Below are 20049 nucleotides of genomic sequence, written 5' to 3'. Positions count from 1 at the left end.
GCAACTCTGCCTCACTGGCATCAGGATCACCCTTGACTCCCCTTTCTCTCTTTTACGACACATCTAATGTATCATGAAAATCTGTTAGATCTGTCATCAAAATAATCCAGAACCCAATCACATCTTACTACCTTCACTACAGCCCTCTGTCTGAACTACCAACATCATTTGCCCTCTTCTTCCTCTGTCTCCGCTCCTAGTCCTTCTCTAGTCTTCATGTTTGTGAAAGCATTGCTGTGTGCCAGGTTGGCACTGAGCTCAGTGCTAAATATTGGGTTGCCAGAAAAGTCTGACATATTTTTTCTATGTTTTTCATTGCAAAAATGTGTCATGAGTTTTCCGACAACCCAATCATTATGGCTCTATTTAAGCCTAGCAATAACTTCACAAAGGATTATCATTACAACCGTTTTACGCATGATGAAAATAATCTAGTTACTGATGGAAATGAAGTAACTAGGTCAAAATCAAAGAGATAAGAAGAACTCACGGAACCAAGATTTGACTAAAGAGTATCTGTTCCATTAAATAGCATTCATCTTCCCCTCTTCTATGTGGTCACAGCAATTTGTGTGGGCTCCACTCTCTGTGTCACTGCAGTTATTGCAATGAATGGTCAGTGCCTATCCATTTGACTGTCTTCTCCACTAGATAGTTGGAATCTAGGAAAAGAACTAATATTAGTAACCATTTATTGAGCATCTACCATTTACTATGAATTTATTCAGCAAATACTTAATGAGTGTTTGCTAGGTACCAGGCACTGTCCTAGGTGCTGGGGATGCAGTGGTGAACAAAACAAAGACCCTGTCTCTCAGGGAGTTTGCATATTGGTAGATAAAGAGATCAATAAATTTACAAATATATCTGTCATACACCAAAGGGCAATAAGGACATGGACACCAGCAGGTTGGTGAATGTGGTGATAGGAGTGTAGGGACCTTCTCTTCTGAGTCCTATTTTTTTGGCTGAAATAAGAATCAAAGTTGTCACCTATACATGAGTAGGAGGAGGAAGTGTGGGAAGTTTGATGATAGAGAACGTGAGAAACAGTCAGCTGGGGAGTAGAAGAGTTAACCAGAGATGAGTAGGCATGCAATAAGATCAGTCATCAGAGTGTTTTTTCCAACCATGTTCAGCTGCTCTGGTTCAAATGCAGATTAATCAAGTATACTCTGGTGAGCTCTTTATAGATATCATCTCCTTTAAATTTCACAACAACCCTGCAGGTTGTTTTCATCTTGTAATTTCCAGATGAAAAAATTGAACAAAGAGAATGTATCCCTTTCTGAAGGTCATACAGATGGGAAGTATCAGAATTCAGGTTTGAACCCAGAGCTGTCACCTTCAAACCTTACATTATTAACTTTGACACTAGCAAATTGGAGCAGAATCCTCATCTCTGTATGTGCTTAGGACGTGCTCAATGAAGCTTTGGAAAAGAAGACTTGGCTGACAGTAATTCTTACGTGTTTTGGTGACTGAAAAGTTACTATGAGTCAACAGAGTTGAGACTGACAAAAAAAAAAGATTAATTAGATTTGGGTTGCATGAATGGAAAATACAGTAGCGAGCCCACCGTATAGTCATGCGCCAGACCATGCCTATAGTATCATGCCTGATTCAAGACACCAGTGCTTTCATGGGGCATCAGCAAACTTGAACACACCATCCAAACGAGAGCAGGTAGGGTACTGCAGGGGTTGGGAGCCATAAAACAAGAAAAATATGGGGAAGAAAGAGACTATTTAGTCTTGGGGAAAAAAACTTAGCACATTAAATGTCTCTATACACATCTCCATGATTACCATATTCTGTGCGATCCTGGAGCATAGAATAAGAAAGGTGACAGAGGTAGATTGTGCCTCAGTATAAGGAAGAAGCTTGTGACAACTGAAGCTGTCCAATAGGAGACAATTGAAGGGTAAAGATAACCCTCTTACACAGTATGGGCTGCTGTATAGGGAGAAGTGTGCTGTGAAACGAAAGTGATCAAGAGGGTGTTTTTTCATGTATGTCACTGGGGTTAGTCATAGCAAGGATAGAGGTTAAAAATACATTTTCTGTTTGCCTTGCCAACTCTAAGAAAATCTGGGATAATTATTTCCTTTCCCCATATCCTTTGGCAATTGTTTTCCTTCAACATACAACTTTTTTTTTCTGAATATCTGTAATCAAATTGTTTGTGTGGGTATGCCAGCTCTGACAGGCATTAGCTGTGTATCGTTGGGCAAATTTTTAATATCCTTGTGCCTATCTCCTCATCTATAAAATGAGAACAATAATAGAACCTCATTATGGGATGGTTGTGAGGATTGCCTTAATTAATCCATATAAAATACTTAGAAGAGAGCCTGGAATCTTAACTGTTCAATAAATGTTAGCTCTCATTTTTCTTTTCAAGTGTGATCACACACTGCCATTTAGTGTCACTTCATTGCTTCATATTTTCTACAACTAGGTGGTCATCCTTGTCACAGGGCTGAGCATATAGAATATACTAGGTACCTAACAGTCCAAAACAAAAATGTGTTTCTCTCCTTTCAAGCAACTTAAACTTGTTTAGAATCATCTTTTATACATTCTCAGGCAGACTTTTCAAGTTTGGTAGAAATATCACCCAAAGAAAATGTTTTATGGGTTTCTTCATCTTTTAAAATAATAAAGTATGCTCAGATAGAATCTCATTTTCCAAGGGTTGCTTCTGGTCTCTAGTGATCATTAGGGGAAAAAGCAGATATTTGTTCAGGATTCAGAATATATTAGTTTTCTGAAAATCTACTGGGTGCCAACCCTGGTCTATATACCAGGGAAAGAGAGAGAAGGGGGCAACAGTGGCTAGAAATAAAGATAAATTATATAATCTCCATAGTTTGTAAGGAACTTACAGTCTAGTGAAAGAGACAGAGATGAGGTCACACCTGACCCACCCTTGCTAACCATTCCATTTCATCTGCTCTCTGCCCCTGTTGCCTCATGTGTTCTAGCCTCAGTGACTTTCAGTTCATCCAACAAGCTAAGAAATTCCCCATTTCCCTACTGGCCCTCCTTCTGGGATACTTTTCTCCCTGCCCTTTGCATGACTAGCTTCTCTTACCCTTCAGGATTTGGCCTAAGTAGCATCTTTTGAGCTAGTCCTTTCATAACCACCATGTCTAAATAGATTCCTCATCCATCTCCCAGTAACTGACAGTACACACCGTTACCCCCATAGCATTTGCTAAAATGTTTACTTTTATGTGCTTATTTGTTTGCTTCCTCCTTTATTTACTGTTTCCCTCACAAAGGGCAGCAACCAAATCTATTTTTATTCTTTTGCCTAGCAAGACTTTCAAAGAACCTGTGTTGAATATGTGAAAGATTCTTTCAGCATAATGTGGCAAGCCCTGCGACTGTGGTATGTGTCCATGCTGAGGGAACAGAGAAGGCAGCCATCTTACCCACTCTTGCAGATACTGAAGGCAGGCATTGTTGGAGGCTCTCGGTGCCCCCACCATAGCCACTCAGCACTCTTGTCACACTTGCAGGCAGCTTCCTGTTGCACAATTGCCACTGTGCTTGCTGGAGGGCTCCCTCTGCCTGAGGAAGCGTGCTTAGCCAGCACAGAGGGAATGCCAGAAAAACCCAATGAGGGGTGGGCATGGGTAGCCTGTGCATCTCCGCTTCCTTGCCTGTGGGTGGAACAACTCTGAAGTATAATCTACAGTGTTGCCATGAGGTCCAGCAGTGCTGAGCCCCTACTGCCAAAAGCAGCAACCCATTCATGAAAACGCTCCCTGTCTTACTTTCCCACCTCCTGCTAGCGCTCCCAGGACACCTCCTTAACAAATTGCTTGCATTCACATCGTCATATCAGGGTCAGATCTCGATCTAGGAGAGGACAGGTGACCAGAGTCTTGAAAGACATGTAGAGTTCACTAGACAAGAAGTAAAAGGACATCCAAAGAGGGCAGAATCCCCTCAGCACAGAGAAGAGAATAGAAGCCCTATTTCCACTCAGGTGCCTTTCCTCTACTAGGGGTCAGATTTTGGTTTTGGCTGGACCCCTACAAGGTATTCATAGGAAAAGATAGTTAGAGATTGGCTGATTCCCAACACATTAGATTAGCTCTTTCAGAGCCAACAGCACAGTTCAGTGCAGGTGGACAGAAGGCCCTAAACTCTTGAAATAACACACTGCAACTCAGCATGCCGCACTCACGAATCTTTAACTAAAGAGCTCCTTTGTGTCTTTTCTGTTTGAAATACAATTTTGGATCCAGGAATGTGATGCTTAATCCCAAAAAGGAAACCTTGTACAAATGGTTCCTTGACAGCCAGCATGTAGCCTGTTCGTAAACTTTATGATGTGTGAAGCACATGTTCAAGGAAGTATTTATTAGGAGCGCTGTAAGTTAAATTAGACAGAGTAGTCCATGCCTTAAATATTTCGTCATTTTTCCATACTGTTTATGTATCCAGACCCAAGTGTGGAATTTAAGTTTGCTTTTAACGTATTCACCTGACAAGTGATTTACTCTAGTCAAACGTGTTTTCTTTTGGGTCCCCATAGTTCTGTTTTCCAGTTGGGGGAGACTGGGGAAAAAATGCTTTTAAATTGCATTTTCAACATCAAGGTTTCTGGGCAGATAGCATAGAATTAGTTTACTAGTGGCTTGAATAAAGTGCAGTTTATTTCTCATGAAGATTAGAGTGTTTTATATTCGGGATGTTATGATAAACCTGGAAACTGGTTAGTCACAGTGCTGTCTCGGAAAGTCACACTTAGCAAAACCTAAATGAGTGGATCATATTAGGACACCGGTTCTGCAGTGGGCTGTGGCCTTTGCTCCTTGATTTCTGCAAAGCTTTGGCCAGGGCACACCAAAATCAGAGCTATCATTGGAAAGTTGGAAAATTTGCAGACCTTAAAAATCTTTGTAACCACACTCTGATAGTAAAATCCGGTAGATCTGAATTATTTATAGTTCATTAAATGCTGCCTATGGTATTGATAGCCTTGATTTACACTGGAGTATCTTTGTGTGAACATGGTTAATTTTATATATGTGAAATGTAACAATATAACATGTTTACTGAAAGAATCTAACTCATTTTGTATTTTTAAACCAGAGGGTATTGTGTGTGTGCAAGCATGTTTGAGAGCATGTGTGTGTGTGTGTGTGTGGGGGGTTATTCTCTAATGGGAAAGTGACTCCTGTAGAAACAAAATTCACTGAAACATGCTATAAATGTATGTATATAGTGTGTGTTCTAAACAAATGCTTTTGGAATCCACAAAGTAGTCAAAATACAAACTCAAAGTTTTAAAAACATTTACATTTAGTGAAAATGGTTTTTCAATCTCTCTTCATTATATTTCCTTGCCACACAGTCACCAAAACTCTCTGGAAAGTGACAGTGGCCTGAAGTGAAACCAGACTGACACGGGTCACTGAAATACATGGCATAAATTAAAGAGGCGAAGCTAGCTGATTTTTAAGCCATGGTTCATTGCACAAAAGGTGAATAGCAATGTTGTAGTGTTATGCACTGGAACCTACTCATAATGTTTTTTCTGCATTTAAAATCCTGACTAGGAGCCAAGGTTTATCTTTAAACACCCATGCTTGAGCAAGTTCAGACAAAGTGTTCCTCACTGCAGGTTGCCCTGCTTTCTTTTTTATCTAGTAGATTTCTTTCCTAGGAGACAGAACATGTTATGGACATTCAGACATAGGACATAAAAATACATGTGATGACAGTATTTCAAGGCTTTAAATGTTTATTTGACGTGTAATTGTTAAAATTACAGACTTTGGAATCCGTCTGGATTTGAGAAACTAGCTCTGCAAATCATTAGCTACATGACTTGGATCTGTTTTCTCCTCTATAACATGGGGATAATTAAAGTATCTATTGTGTATATTTATTGTGGACATTAAAAGAAATAACATATGGGAAGCACCTAGTACTGTTCTCAACACCGAGAAACTACTCAGCAAGTATTAGCTAGTACTATTATTATCATTATTAGTCTACTATGTGCCAAGCACTGTACTATGCTCCTTGTATAATATCATTGCATAGTCAACAAAAGACCTGCGAGGCAGATACAATTATGGCTATTTCATAAGTTAAGAGCCAGAGACTCAGAGAAGAGACCCAGAAGCTAGCTGGTAAGGGGCAGACAATGATTTAAGCCCAGGCCTCTTCGCCTCCATACTGTATTCATGACCTGTCTCATACAGTACCATCACATGTGGCTATTTAAATTTAAGTTTCAATTAGTTGATATTAAGTAAAGTAAAAAATTTAGTTCCTCAGATCCACTTGCCACATGTCAAGTCTCAGTAGCCATATGTTGCTAGTAGCTATGGTACTGGACTATGTGGATATAGAATATGTCCATCATCTCAGAAGTTGCATTTGACAATCCTGCAGCCTAGGCCATGCTAACAGTCCAGGCTGGTTTGTTCACAATAGGACATAAGATTTTCTTCTAAATATTAGAATGCAGGTTCATCATACTTAACATCATTTGCTATAGATGGCCATGCAGACAATACTAATCTAATAGTCTACACAGGAAGGGAAAAACCTGTCCTCACCCAGCTCATCCCAGTGTCCAAGGACTAGGACAATCCTCAACTGCGGTTTAGACAATCTTTTTATTCAACAGTAAGAACTAACGGCAATGAGAAATCATAAGGCCAACGTGAAAATGGCAGATGAATCTCTAACTCACATTCACCTGTAATGCTCTATGGGACTGTGATTTTCATTTGGGGTCAATAAGCTTAAAACTGTTACAAAATTATTTTTTTTTTAGGTTTCTAGATATAGCCTACCTAGGGTAAGCTCTGGAAGAAGGAGATGCTGATTTGTGATTTATGTCCTCAATACCGATGTTTTGCCCAGGAAACTTTTTCTCCTCACCGGTAACCAAATGGCTTTGCTAATTAGGTAGCCAGTAAGCAATATTTACAACTTTAATCACCTTCTTTTTGCAGACCTTTTGGATTGGTTTCAGATATTACAATCTGGAGACTTTAAATGCAAAGAGCAAATGGGAAAGCAAAGCAAAGGACCACATAATCCAACATTCAAAACAAAGCCAAGTAGATTGCATCTTTAGAAGAGGCTCTTTTCTATGAAACCAATCCTGTTTGATTTTCAAAGAAAGAGCTGAGGCATGAGGGACAGACTGGGGAATTTTATGCATGCAAAAGAGTAGCTGGCATCCTAGAAGGATCATTAGATAAAAGATCAGATCTGATATCTCCATGATATCCTGAACCTACCTCAACTATACCTCATACTTCATCTATCAAGTTGTGTTTTAATTGTCAGCTCCCATGTCCAATTCTCCCACAGACTATGAGCTTCTTAAAACCTGCTATCACACTGCCCTGTGATATGGTAAAATATTAGGCTTCTTAAAAAGATAAATGAGGGCTGGCCAAGTGGCTCAGTTGGTTAAGAGTTAGCTTAAGAGCACGAGCTCTGAGCAACAGGGCTGCCAGTTCAATTCCCACATGGGCCAGTGACGCTGTGCCTGAGCTGAGCTGCCACTGAGATGCCAACAGGTGACAGGATGGCTCAGCTGGTAAGAGCACATGCTCCTAACAACAAGACTGCCTGTTCGATGGTGGGCTATGCCCGCCCGCAACTAAGACTGAACTCGGCACCTTGAGCTTAGAGGCCACAAGCTGCCAACAGGCAGCCAGATGGTGACTGGTGCCCTCCACAACTAAGACTGAAGAACAACAACTTGGCTGTTCCCCTTCCCCAATTCTTCAATACTGTTCCCCTCCCCCAATTCCCCAGCTTAAAAAATAAAAGATAAACAAACAAATAATTATTGAGTAGCTAATATAATCAAGAAATAACAAGAACCTATATGTTAAACCACCTCCCCCCCCAAAAAAAGTATGATCGTTATCCCCAAACCTTCACACATCATTGTCTGTTACTGCTTTAGCCAACTTGCTTTGGCATAATACAGCCCACGTGCCGAGCTGCTTCTCTTTGCCAAAGTGATTTAGCTGATATTAAATTCTAAAGTTTTCTCAAATTTAAGAAACACTTGATAAGCAGTGCTTTAAAAAAGAAAAAGAAAGAGAGAGAGCAGGAAAAGACTCTTGTTCTTTCAGTTCTGGTTAGAGCCAAAGAGAGAGAAGAATTAAAACGAGAAATTAGGAACCAGAGGCTAGTTCCTATAAGCTCAACTTCCGGAGAAGATACAATAAGTTACTTGGGTCTGTGGAATGTATTCAATATGAAAAAACATTAACATAGTGCAGAAGAATTAAAGCAGCTACAGGAAGACCTAATGTATAGTTTGCAAATTAGGCCCCAGAGGTTCTGCTTCATTATGTTAGCTGTTAGGCTTAATAACCCAGAAACTTTCGCAATATATGCATTTGTAGTCTGATTGGGTCTTCCCACATATACATACCTACTCACACCTCTGCAACGCCCTTATTGCAACTAGCTGGTAGAAGAGCAGGATGTGACTTCCTGCAACTGCACGTACCTTTTCACTGCTAAAGCTGCTAACTCCTAAGAGATCCCCTGTTTCTGCAGAAAACAGTCATGAAAACATCAGAGGGAATATGATTTCTAGTCTACAACTACTTCAAGAGGACACTGACCCATTCCTCATTCTTAAACGGGGTCAGAGGGGGTGCGGGTAGGGGGAGAGGTTAAGGTTTTTTTCTGTAACATGACCTATAGTCCCCAGTTAGAAAAGTGAGGCATTGTTCAGAAGACACTGAGATAATAGAATCTTATTCTGTCACTTGTTAGGAAGGTGGCCTTGCAAAGGTCAGTTCTTTCCTGAAAATTGGAAAAAATCTAATGAATTAGTTAGAGTTAGGTCTTTCCTGAATGTAGTTGTTAAAATCTGAGTTATTTCTCCTGGCACAATTACATTTCCTCTATGTCCCACCTCCTTTTGGAGGGCCTAGTTTGCAAGCAAATTATTTTTACGTTTGTTTTCCTTTCTGTTTTTCACGTAAACATTGTTATGAGTGTTTCATCACAAGGACCCAGAAAGCAAAGAAAGGCAGTTGATTTTATCGCCTGTGGCATTGTCACCAAGGTGTCTCTGCACCCCAGGACCACACATTTCATCTTTTCTTCCCCATGGCCAGCTTTTGCTGACTCCAAAGAACAATTTGACCCCAGAGAAGGCATCTTATCGGGTGAAGTAAGAGAAAAGAAGGAACTGTACCTACCATGGCAAACACTCCGCCCACCCTCAGGGAAGGGCATATGATGTCCTAGTCCACCAGTCTGATTTTATCATCTACTTGGGTTTGAACAATATGACTTAGTTGTTAAAACACACAAAGTCTCCAAGTTATTTCTAAGCAGTGTCCAAGCAGAGAATCCCTAAGAACATACAGATCAAAAGCCATCTATAAACTAAACTACATACTCTTGACAAATTTAGCACAGTGAATACCAACCATGGTTCAGGCACAGTTGTAGGCAGGAGGCATATATTAGACTAGCATGGCTCCAGGGAAGAAAATCTAGTAACCTGGGCATTTGGGATAGGATTGAAATTTAGTAAATTCCATGATAAGTCAAAGGGCAACTCCAGTCTCTTCTGTGAGATTATCACTGTATGTAAAAACAATGTAATCCCATCCATTTTTTTTCATTTTTCTTAATTCACAGAATGTCAGTACTGGGGCTCAGAGCTCCAGCTACCTACTCTGGACTTTGAAGATGTGTTAAGAAGTGATAAACATGCATACATGTGGCTCTCCAGCCTCAAGAAAGTAGGCATAGTGCGCCTCACAGGAGCATCTGACAAACGAGGAGAAGTTTTAAAACTTGGAAAAAGAATTGGTTTCCTTTATCTCACGTTTTATGGGTGAGTCACTAATAGTGTGTATTCTACCATTATATAGAAAGTTCCATATACTTTTCAGAATGGGGACTCTTTTGGTTGGAAATACAGAAATTTTCATAGTATCTTGAGCAGAAAGCCTGATGGGAAGATAATTCTAAAAGTGGGATTTCTCTGAGAATGGCTGGAATTTTTAGGAAACCTAAAAGCCCAAAGAAATCAAGCTAGTTATAGGTGTTAGTTTGCTAGTGCTGCCATAACAGAATATCATAGATTGGGTGGCTTAAACAACAGAAATTTATTTCCTCACAGTTCTAAAGGCCAGAGAAGTCCAAGACCAAAGTGCCAGCAGGGCTGGTTTCTGGTGGGGGTTCTCTTCCTGGCTTGTAGAAGGCCACCTTCTTACTGTGTCCTCACATGGCCTTTCCTCTGTGCACCCACACTTTTAGTATCTACCCCTCTTTCTATAAAGATGCCAGTCCTATAGGCCCCACACTTGTGACTTAATTTAACCTTAATTACCTCCTTATGGGCCCTGTCTCCCAATATAGTCACATTAGGGGTTAAGGCCTTATTATATAAATTCTGGAGAGACACAATTCAGTCCATAACAGGTGGGCTGAAAGGCTGTGTTTCTCCAAGATTTTTATAATATACTCAACTTTACAAATGTTAAAGTTGATTAAAGTTTTACCTCCCAAGAGTTGGCACAAAATAAAACTGGGCCCTGGGGAATTGAAACCAGTCACCAGATGTATTAAAAAAGATAAAATTAACATGTAGAAAATTAAGTCTATGTACTTAAGCAAGTAACAAGGAATATAATTGATTTTAACTTTGGAACAAGAGACTGTTTGAATAAGAATTGCCTGGGAGGTGAAACTAGTCAGTGATGGCGAAACACTAACAGGAAACACTTATCTGGAAGTGGGGGTAGGAGTGTATTTCTAATCTTCAGAGTGAGACTCTCGTGGGAGATGGAGACAATTCTTCTTGGGGTCATAGATTAGAGGACTTTGGAAGTAAAGAGAACCTTCAAAATCCAAAGGTTGCAAACTGGTAGCACACAGGCTGTATCTAGTGTGTTTTGTTTGGCCCACATGATGTTGAAAGAAAATGAAATTAGTCACCAGTACTTAAAAACTGGAAGATTTTACATTAAATGTGGACCTGACTTTTCTTGAAAAACGAAATCTGGTAACAACGGAGCCTGAATGCCTTCATGGCAACAACCTGCTGAACATAAGAAGTTCTAACAATTAAGTTCGTGGACTCATCCTAGAAAAAGTGTTACATACCTCACTGCTGAATATCACTATGGCCACCTTCCAAGTACTCCCCTTGGGAAGCTATGCACTGATGCCAGCACCAAGTCCATCCTTCACAGCAATTTTGGAACTCTTTCTCTGGAATGGCCACCAGAGCTGTCATCATATTACCCTTGATGTCCTGAATGTCATCAAAATGTCTTCTTTTCAATATTTCCTTTGTCTTTGGGTAAAAAAAGAAGTCATTAGGGGCCAGATCAGGTGAGTAGGGAGGGTGTTCCAATAGTTATTTGTTTACTGGCTAAAAACTCCCTCACAGACAGTGCCATGTGAGAAAGTGTATTGTTGTGATGCAAAAGCCATGAATTGTTGGCAAAAAGTTCCAGCCATCTAACTTTTTCACGCAGCCTTTTCAACACTTCCAAATGGCAAACTTGGTTAACTATTTGTCCAGGTTGTACAAATTCATAATGAATAATCCCTCTGATCTCAAAAAAGCTTAGCAACATCAGTACAACAAGTTCCCAAACTTAATTGTCAGACCGTGTAAGGAGAGCTGCCCCTTGCAGAGCACACATGCTCACTCTCCAGTTTACCAGTCCTTCCCCAGCCTCAGACCTGCAAGGGCCCTGCTAGCTTTTGAGTTCAGCACCTGTAATCTATAGTAAGACCTCGTTTGTCAGTAAACAGAGGGTCAAAAATATTCAACCAGTTGCCCCCAGTGGTTTGAGCAAGTTTTTTCATGATAGAAGACTCTATCATGTTTAGATTTGGGCGATCCAGCTCCCACCTCCTCCCCAAGAATTTAGTTTTTACCATTAGCAAATTGGCGTCATATAAAATTTGTACCTTCCCTCCATCTGCAAGAATTTGAATGGCCGTAGAGATGACAGCAGTAACAACAGGCGAATGCAAGGAAAGGAAAAGCCTGGAAATGACTAAGAGCCTCCACAACATTATTTGCTTTTTATGTCAATTTCACAACTTTTTGAAATAGCTATTATCCCCCAGTTCTCTGATAAGGAATCTGAAGCCCAGAGAATTAAACTATAACCTAAGTTCCCAGAAGCAGTAAAAAAGGAACCCGAGTTGGGACCTGGGTCTGTTCTGTCCCCAGCTTCCTCGTCCATCTCACTATCAATAATATGAAGGAAGAACATGGTAAAAATGTTTTCAGGCACTGGGTGTAAACAGAACACTTCAAAATAAATGTCTTCTATGTTGTTTCACTTAGCTTAGACTTTCTGTATCTATCCCAACATATTTCACAATTTCATAACAGTGGCCAAATTGGGGGCTTTTTGTTGTAGTTCCCTAATTCCCACACCCATCCATCACATTAAGGGTCAGAGTCTGAGTCCTAATTTACGACTGTGTTTTGTTTTGTTTTGTTTTGTTGTTTTGTTGCTGCAAATCCTAAAACATACTTTGGCCACTGATCTAAGATTGTGAAATTTATTGGAATAAACGTTAAGGGTTTTGTGAAAATAAATCAAACCACCTATTCCATTTCCTTTGTCCAAGACATTTGCATCTAACCGGATAAGTTTAACCCATTCAATCCCGCCTTCTGCAGATGATCACCTTTCTTCCCTGAATCTCTCAAAACTATAGCACAGGCCGAGAAATGCTTTTCTTGCCACTTTACTGCTACTCCCACCACCGATCACCAGAATCTCTCCTTTTTTCGGTACTTTTTAATTCCCTATCTTAAGAACTTACAGAAGAGAACAGTTTTGTTGTTGTTGCTTTGTCCTTATTTGTTTATTTGCTTATTTGTATGAAGGGTGGTTAAAAAAATGAGACAAGTGAATATTTTCCCTGAAGTTATTTTTTTCTGCCCCTTTCCATGGTAATGTCAGAAAGTAATAATAAAGTTTGGGTAATGAGATTTAAAAGAGGATATTTAGAACAATGGTTCTCAACTTCAGCTGTACATGGAAATAGCCGATTTAAGAAATACTGATATCTGGGTCCAATGTCCAGAGATTTTTTTTTAACAGGACTTGGATTTGGCCTGAGTATCAAGACATTTTAAGACTCTGCAAGTGATTTTCATGTGCAGCAACAGTTACAAACCTCTGGTTGACAGGAAGAGGTACAAGAGAAGGCAGATCTCATCTGGCAAAGAGCTTGAGTGCTTTACATCTTCTGAGCTCTAACAATTATGTACACTATATGGCATTTATCATGCTCTTCTCTGGGCTATGCTAATGCCTGGACATGAGTTCTCTCACCACAGGATCAGTAGCTGTCTTAATCAGGGTCCCTGTCTTTCATATCTTTGTTCTCCACTGGCAAAGTGCCTTACTCTTGTTTGAGAAAACAATTGGCTGGTGAGTGAGTGGAAAGAATAAATGAAGGCAATAAATAATGGAGAAGAATGACTGCCAAACATAGGAGAGGTATAGAGAAAGGAAAGTGGGTAAAGTCAAAGGTAAACTTTACTTTCTGTGTAGATTTTTTTGAGGAGCCTGGTTTCCGTTCTTGCTCAGATGCCCAAAACAATAGTACCGTGGTGTTACGTTACTCATGCCTCTGTTGGGATCTAATGCCCATCTAGAACTTTTCCATTCAAATTGGGTTCTATTTGGAGAATTTGTATTGCATGAGTCTAAAATGAGAAGTATAATATCAGTTTTTGGTTTTGAGCTGTCATTTCAATTATTACATGGTTGAATAAACAAAAACAGTAGATTCCAACATTTTATGCAGTTTCAGTATATAGTAAGCAAAGAATAAATGTTTAATGAATAAATGCATGCCTGGAATTTTTTTTTTAAGATTTTTATTGGGGATTTGGGGGAAGGGGAACAGACAATTTGCTGTCCTTTTGTTCTTCAGTCTAGTTGTGGAGGACGTTGCTTCTCTGGCCCAAGTTGGCACCATCATTGCACTCTTCCCGGGCGAGGCAGATCAGTCACCGGCTCTGGACAGCTGCTCACGGCAGCTCCTGGCTGCTGGCCACACACAGTAGCCCACGGAAATCCACTGCAGCAGGGGCTGCAGCCTATGCCATCCCTGGCGACTCACAGCAGCCCAGCTCCAAGTTGAGCTGCTGTTCAGCATCTTAGCTGTAGAGGGCAGTGTCACTGGCCCTCATATGTGGGATCCGAACTGGGGCCCTCTAGGGTTCCAAGCCAGCTCTTAACCAACGTGCCACTCGGCTGGCCCTGGATGTTTTTAAAGGACCATAAAGCATCAGATGAATGCAATAATTATTAGAGCATTTCATAATTATAAAATTGTGTTCAACTTCTAAATATGAAATGGTAATAGCGTTGAGGACAAAAGCACATGTCATTTTCCACATCTATATTTTCTCAGACACATTACTTTGTCAGTGCATCATCTAGACAATATTTTTTTCATGCAACCGTGTGAAATTCTCAGTAACCTACTACCTTGATGATAAAAGCATTCCTGGGAGAAAAGAATAAGAGTTGGTAAAGAAACTTCCATTTGTGAATGTTATCAAATATATATATATATATATATATATATATATATATATATATATATATATATANACACACTTGTGGAACAGTATGTAAAATGATAATTTCTTCAGGAAGATTTTAACCTTTGATTTGAGACAATGTAGTTTTTACAGAGTGGTGCCAAATTGCTCCTCCCATGTCCCTGACACCTCCAAAAGTCAATAAAAATAGCTTTCTGGATAATTTCTTTATTGAAGAAATTATCTGAATTTTATAACATAATTTAATCCAATGGAAAATAGTCACTGTGAACTATATTCTACCTTTATAGTGCCATCTTCAGTGATTATACCAAGTAAGAATGGTTTCAAGAATGCATCCCACAGAGTAAATCCAAAAGAAATTACAGTCACCATCAATCACACATAATGTCTTCATCAGTGATACCATTGTTTTACTCATCCATGCAACAATTATTGGGTTGCCAGAAAAGTCATGACGTATTTTTTTTGTTTTTTATTGCAATTCCATTTCTTAAATACTATGTGCAAGGCATTGTGCTAGGCATGCTTTCCTGAACTAGGTTTGGGTTTCTACTTTATGGAAAACTATCTTTGGTGATTGCTGTGTAGGGTAAAATATAAGTACTTGAGTTGACTTCATTTAAACAATCTGGACCAATAGAAATTCTAGAAAACTAGGCAATATACTGAAAAGTAACCCTGGATTTTTGACATTACAAATGAGGGAAGCTGACCATCCATGCATGCCAACAGTAAAGTTTGGGATATTGCTTTCGTGCACAAGTTAAGGTAGTGCACACCTGAAGGGTGATGCGCTCCCCGCATGGGGCAAAGCATGGTCAAGATGGGGTAATATCCAGCTAACAAGATGGCCACTAGAGAAAATAAAGCCAGACTCCTCAAAGTTTACACAGGCTACCACTGTGTAAATAGGTGCAGCAATCTTAAAAGTATGTATAATTAAGACTCCATAATGCCATACAGCCCCTCCTCCCCATCACAAGCTAATCCAACTCAAATGCCAGCCTTTTTTAAAAATCTTAAGCCATCCTTTCCCATCCCAGCCCACCCCACTAAATAGAGGTGGTGAAGGACAGGCCCTTTCTCTGTTTTATTTTTTTGCTCAGGGTTGCTTCCCACCTTCCTGTTTAATATCTTCTTTCCTCCAAATGCCTCTCCCTTGCTTTTCCATCTCCCAGTCTGTATTCTGCCTACATGCTGCACAAAGTCATCCTTCGTTTTTCACCTTCCTTTTGGCCTTTCTTCCCTTTCTCATTTGACCTGTTAACCTTTGTACTCCATCCTTCCAACCACCACCCCTGCTACATCGTTCCTTGATCTGGAAGCCTCTGTAGCTCCATGAAAAAGAGCCCCTCTTCCAGCTTCTACTCTGTGAGACCCCACCAGCATCTCATCCCCAAGTTTGGGGCATTATAATCAAACAAAGGAAGTATTTTACTCCCCAGCCAAGTGAGTCAGTTTTGCATTCCAAATGGCCCATCAGGAAAAAGAGGTGGAAATTCTCTTCACTACCACATATTATAAAAACTAGTAAGTCAATTTCTATTTCCTGAAGATTCTACTCTTAGTAGTAATGTATGCAGGAAAGAAAATGAACAACTTTGTTGTAAGATATCACTACTGTTTGTTTGCTGGATTGTAGTCATGTATGCTGGTGATGGTCTGTTGAGAGTATAATTCTGATAAGACAACATTGAGAAGTTCGGATGATCTTCCCTGAAAAGGCAAAATCATATCTTGAAAATTTCTTTTATAATTAGTTGGACAACTATACAAACTAGCTAGGTCAGTGTATTATTATTTGCATAAGCTCCTGTGTACAGGGGCCAGTGGGGTGGAGGGTCGAGAAGGTGTTTGTGTAGGTAAGACACAGAGGAGGAGGAGGATTCAGTGTCTTTTATTTATTTATTTTTTTAGAAACAGCATTTACCATCAGTGCTGTATATAACTAGTAATCCAGCTTGTAACTACTGGGCAGAATAATCTTTGGAAATAAGGCATGCAAATCTCATTTCCTTTGCCACTGTCACACTGAGCTCCTTGCAAGCAGAAATGGCGACCTGATCAGGATTATACCTTTAGTGCTAGCTCAGTGCCTCACACACAGGAAATTTTAATGAAAAGGAATGTGTGATGAGATATTGAGGACTTCCATTTGGTCAAGACATCAAAATTCTTGCTTAGCATTGTTGACATTTACCAATTCTTAGTTAGAAAATTAACCACTTGGGCAACTCTGAGTAACCCCTCATCAGAAAGTCAATCAAAAGAGATTACAAATTTCAGCCTTAGCTACCAAGGCTGCCTTCATTCCAAAACAGATCCCAGAAGTTCAGATTTTCTTCTTTCCAAGAACGTTTCATTTGCTGGCTTAAGCAAGTTGCATTAATACATGTAACAATGTTTAGGCTAATAAGAATAATGAGGTCAAAATGAAAAAATATGTTTTTCTGAAACACAAACATCAGGAATAAAGTAAAGATGGTGAGAAACAGTGAAGAAAAGGGGGTAAAAGAAAAACATGGATCTTAGTAGTGGTCACATTTTATCTTGTGGAAACAAGCATGGAAACTGTAATTGCTGAATAAAACTTATAAGGCCACAAATTGTAGTGGAAAAGATAAATACTGTGGAACACTTACTTCCAAAAAGTTGAGGAAAGAATTGAGGACCCAACGCCCCACAGCATCTGTATTGCATTAGTGCCCAGAGAGCTGCCCATAGGACCAACAGGAAAACAGAATTTAATCATGGCTTCACCACTGGCTATTTGTAGGTGAGAATTTGATCTAAACTTTTCGTACAAATTCCCGGAGCTCTATGATTCTCCTCAACTGAGGACTTACTTCTCTCTTTCCATAGGAGTGTTTTAATACCTATCATGCCCTTTCAGGCCTTTGGATGAAAATTTGCTAGAAAAATGTAAAATGCTACTACGTAGCTTTGCATCTGCATGAGTGCCTTTGCATGCAGGCTTCATTGGATGAATAAAATAATGTCAAACAAAATGTTTCGAGTGGGCTCTTGGTCAAATACACCAGCCAATCAAGAATTAACAAAATTGAAAATGGCTTCTGGGGAGTCTATGTCCTCTCCAGCATGAACTGGATTTCCGCTAGCATTTCTGTAAGCCAGCCCAGCAGCATTTCACACATTAGGTTGTATTAGAGATTGAGAGTGTATGAGTGAAAAAGATTATTATTCCTTGGCATCTGGCCCCTTAGAAATTGCTACTGCCTTAGCACTGCCTCCAGATTTGACTTTGAAACAGCTACTTGCTTGATATACATGTTACCAGAAAACATTTGTGAAGAGTGGGGACTGAACAGGGGGAGAAAAAAACAAGTTTACCCATTTTGTTGAAGCTCTAGCCAAGAAATTGCTTGAGAAAACCACACAGGCCCATCTTGAATAAAAAAATGGCTTCTGAGTTATGAAAAAACAACCTTAAAACAATTCAGACTTGGGAAGAAAGCAAAGAAAACTTGTCTGAGTTCTGAATTTAGTTGTAATTCCATCCTACTTTGTAAAAAAAAATTCACATTGGGATTTCTTAATGAGTTGTTTTAAGATTTACTACTAACCATAGTGTTTGTGTTGGGGCCGGGGCCTTTAAAATGTGTATTCTTGAGACTATTAGGGTTTCCTAAGCAGAGTAACAAGTTATGTTCTTTCAGCCATTGTGAACCCCAGCTTATGTTATCAGCCAAGAGCCAGTCCCTGGGGTTCCCTTTGTAATATTAGGTTTCGTAGTAATTAAAGTTGCTGCCAGCAAAACCACTTGAGTATGAGGTCATCTCATGAATGAAAAGAAAAATAACTTCTGTGTCTCATGCTCCTCTAGAAATCACTGGAGCAAATTTATGAGATGCCCTAATGAGGCAGCCACTTCTCTACAAGCCCTCTGAACCCCACTGCCTCCTTGGTTATAGTCTGTGCAGCCAGGATAGGCAGCTGTTGTTCTGAGATGGGAAAAATAATTTGTATTAAGCACTTTTTATGTGTTCAATGCTTTACTGTCATTATCTTGAATCTTCACAATTCTGATAAGAATTATTATCCCCATTTTAAAGGTAAAATTATTCTGAGGCAGAACAATCAGGCTGCAAACCCAGATTTACTTGACTCAACAGTCGGTAATCTTTCCATCACACCATGATAACTATGGCAGTTTGTTGTTATCTAACATTTCCTCTATCGATCCCAATGCCATAATAATGTTGATTGTCCAGTGGGGCCTCTAGTAATATTTAGAGTTCAGATGCAAGGGAATAATTTGACAGGATTATATGGCTATATATTATATATCTTAAACTAAATCATAACAACAGCACCAGAACATTAATCCCCTTTCCCTCTATGAAGTTCAATTATAGCCAACTCATTATGCAAAGGGAAAACGACAATCGACAAAGAATCAGGTAACTTGTCACAAGAGAAAATAAAGTTTATATTTTAATCTTTCACATGAGTAATCTAAACTAGCACCCAGTCTTGTTCAGATTAAATAAATTAAGCACAATTTGACCTCCCCCACCCCAAAAAAACCTACTAAATATGCTTATTGTGGAATTTCCATAAGTTACTATTATTATTATTATCATTATTATTATTTTGCAATGCTCTGCATTCTAAGTTTTTCATAATGAAGGTCTTTGGCACTTTGAAGCAGATTGCTATAACTTTTTTCTTTATATTTTTAGAGGCAGTTATCATGTTTCTATCATTCCCTGTCTTCATTTTTATTATTGGGAGTATCACTAACCTTTAAAAATAAATTTTTAAAAAACACTTCTCATGGTAAAATATAATACAGATACAAAAAAAAATCAGATAAAGAAAGAGTATAGCTCAGTGAGTTATTGTAAAGCAAACATGCGTGAACACCACCCAGGTCAAGAAATAGAACATGGCCAGCACTCCACAACTCATCCATGTATTCCAGCTAATCACAAACCTGTCTTTTTCCCCAAATGTAATGGCTCTCCTGAGTTTTATGGTATTCACAATCATTTTACCCCTGTTTAAAATATTATTGACCAAGCGTGCATCCCTTGGCACTACTGTTTGGTTTTCTAACTTTTCAGTGTTTTGATCATCTGGGTTTTTTTCTCCTCTACAATTAGTTCTATTAGTAAATGCAAATTTAGTAATCAGCACCAGTGCTGTTGCAACATATCACTACTTTCTTTAGTTGTCTGAGGATTGTTCTCTTGTAAATTCCTCAGGAAGGACTCCTGGGAACAATAGTCTCTGAATTCTTGCATGTTGACAGCAGTTTAAGGCCTTTATACTTGAAAATCAACTTGGCTAAATATAAAATTTTTGGCTCACAGCATCTTTAATATGCACTATGGTTTTATTGGTTATCTAATTTTCTTTTCCTTCTCAGTAATTTGATATTTTTTACCTAGATGCCCCAAAGATGTGTTTTTTTAAAACCAGTAATTTTA

The 20049-nt window shown here is 39.3% G+C and overlaps 1 protein-coding gene and 1 long non-coding RNA gene across 5 annotated transcripts in view; one reads left to right on the top strand and one right to left on the bottom strand.

Moving 5' to 3' along the window:
* The window catches only part of LOC109373327 (uncharacterized), a 436631-nt gene that overhangs the window by 248892 nt on the left and 167690 nt on the right, over positions 1-20049 (bottom strand). The gene's annotated exons all lie outside the window — the stretch shown is intronic.
* The window catches only part of BBOX1 (gamma-butyrobetaine hydroxylase 1), a 68681-nt gene that overhangs the window by 30644 nt on the left and 17988 nt on the right, over positions 1-20049 (top strand). For all 3 annotated transcript variants that reach the window (XM_019627096.1, XM_019627094.1, XM_019627095.1), the window contains exon 4: positions 9670-9868. In XM_019627096.1, coding sequence (XP_019482641.1) covers positions 9670-9868 — 199 coding nt within the window. The remainder of the gene's footprint in view (positions 1-9669; positions 9869-20049) is intronic.

The sequence above is a fragment of the Hipposideros armiger genome, unplaced genomic scaffold, assembly GCF_001890085.2.
Source record: "Hipposideros armiger isolate ML-2016 unplaced genomic scaffold, ASM189008v1 scaffold_707, whole genome shotgun sequence".
In the NCBI taxonomy this organism is placed as follows: Eukaryota; Metazoa; Chordata; class Mammalia; order Chiroptera; family Hipposideridae; genus Hipposideros; species Hipposideros armiger.
Note: the sequence above shows the minus strand (reverse complement) of the source record. Positions and strands in the feature narration are given on the sequence as shown.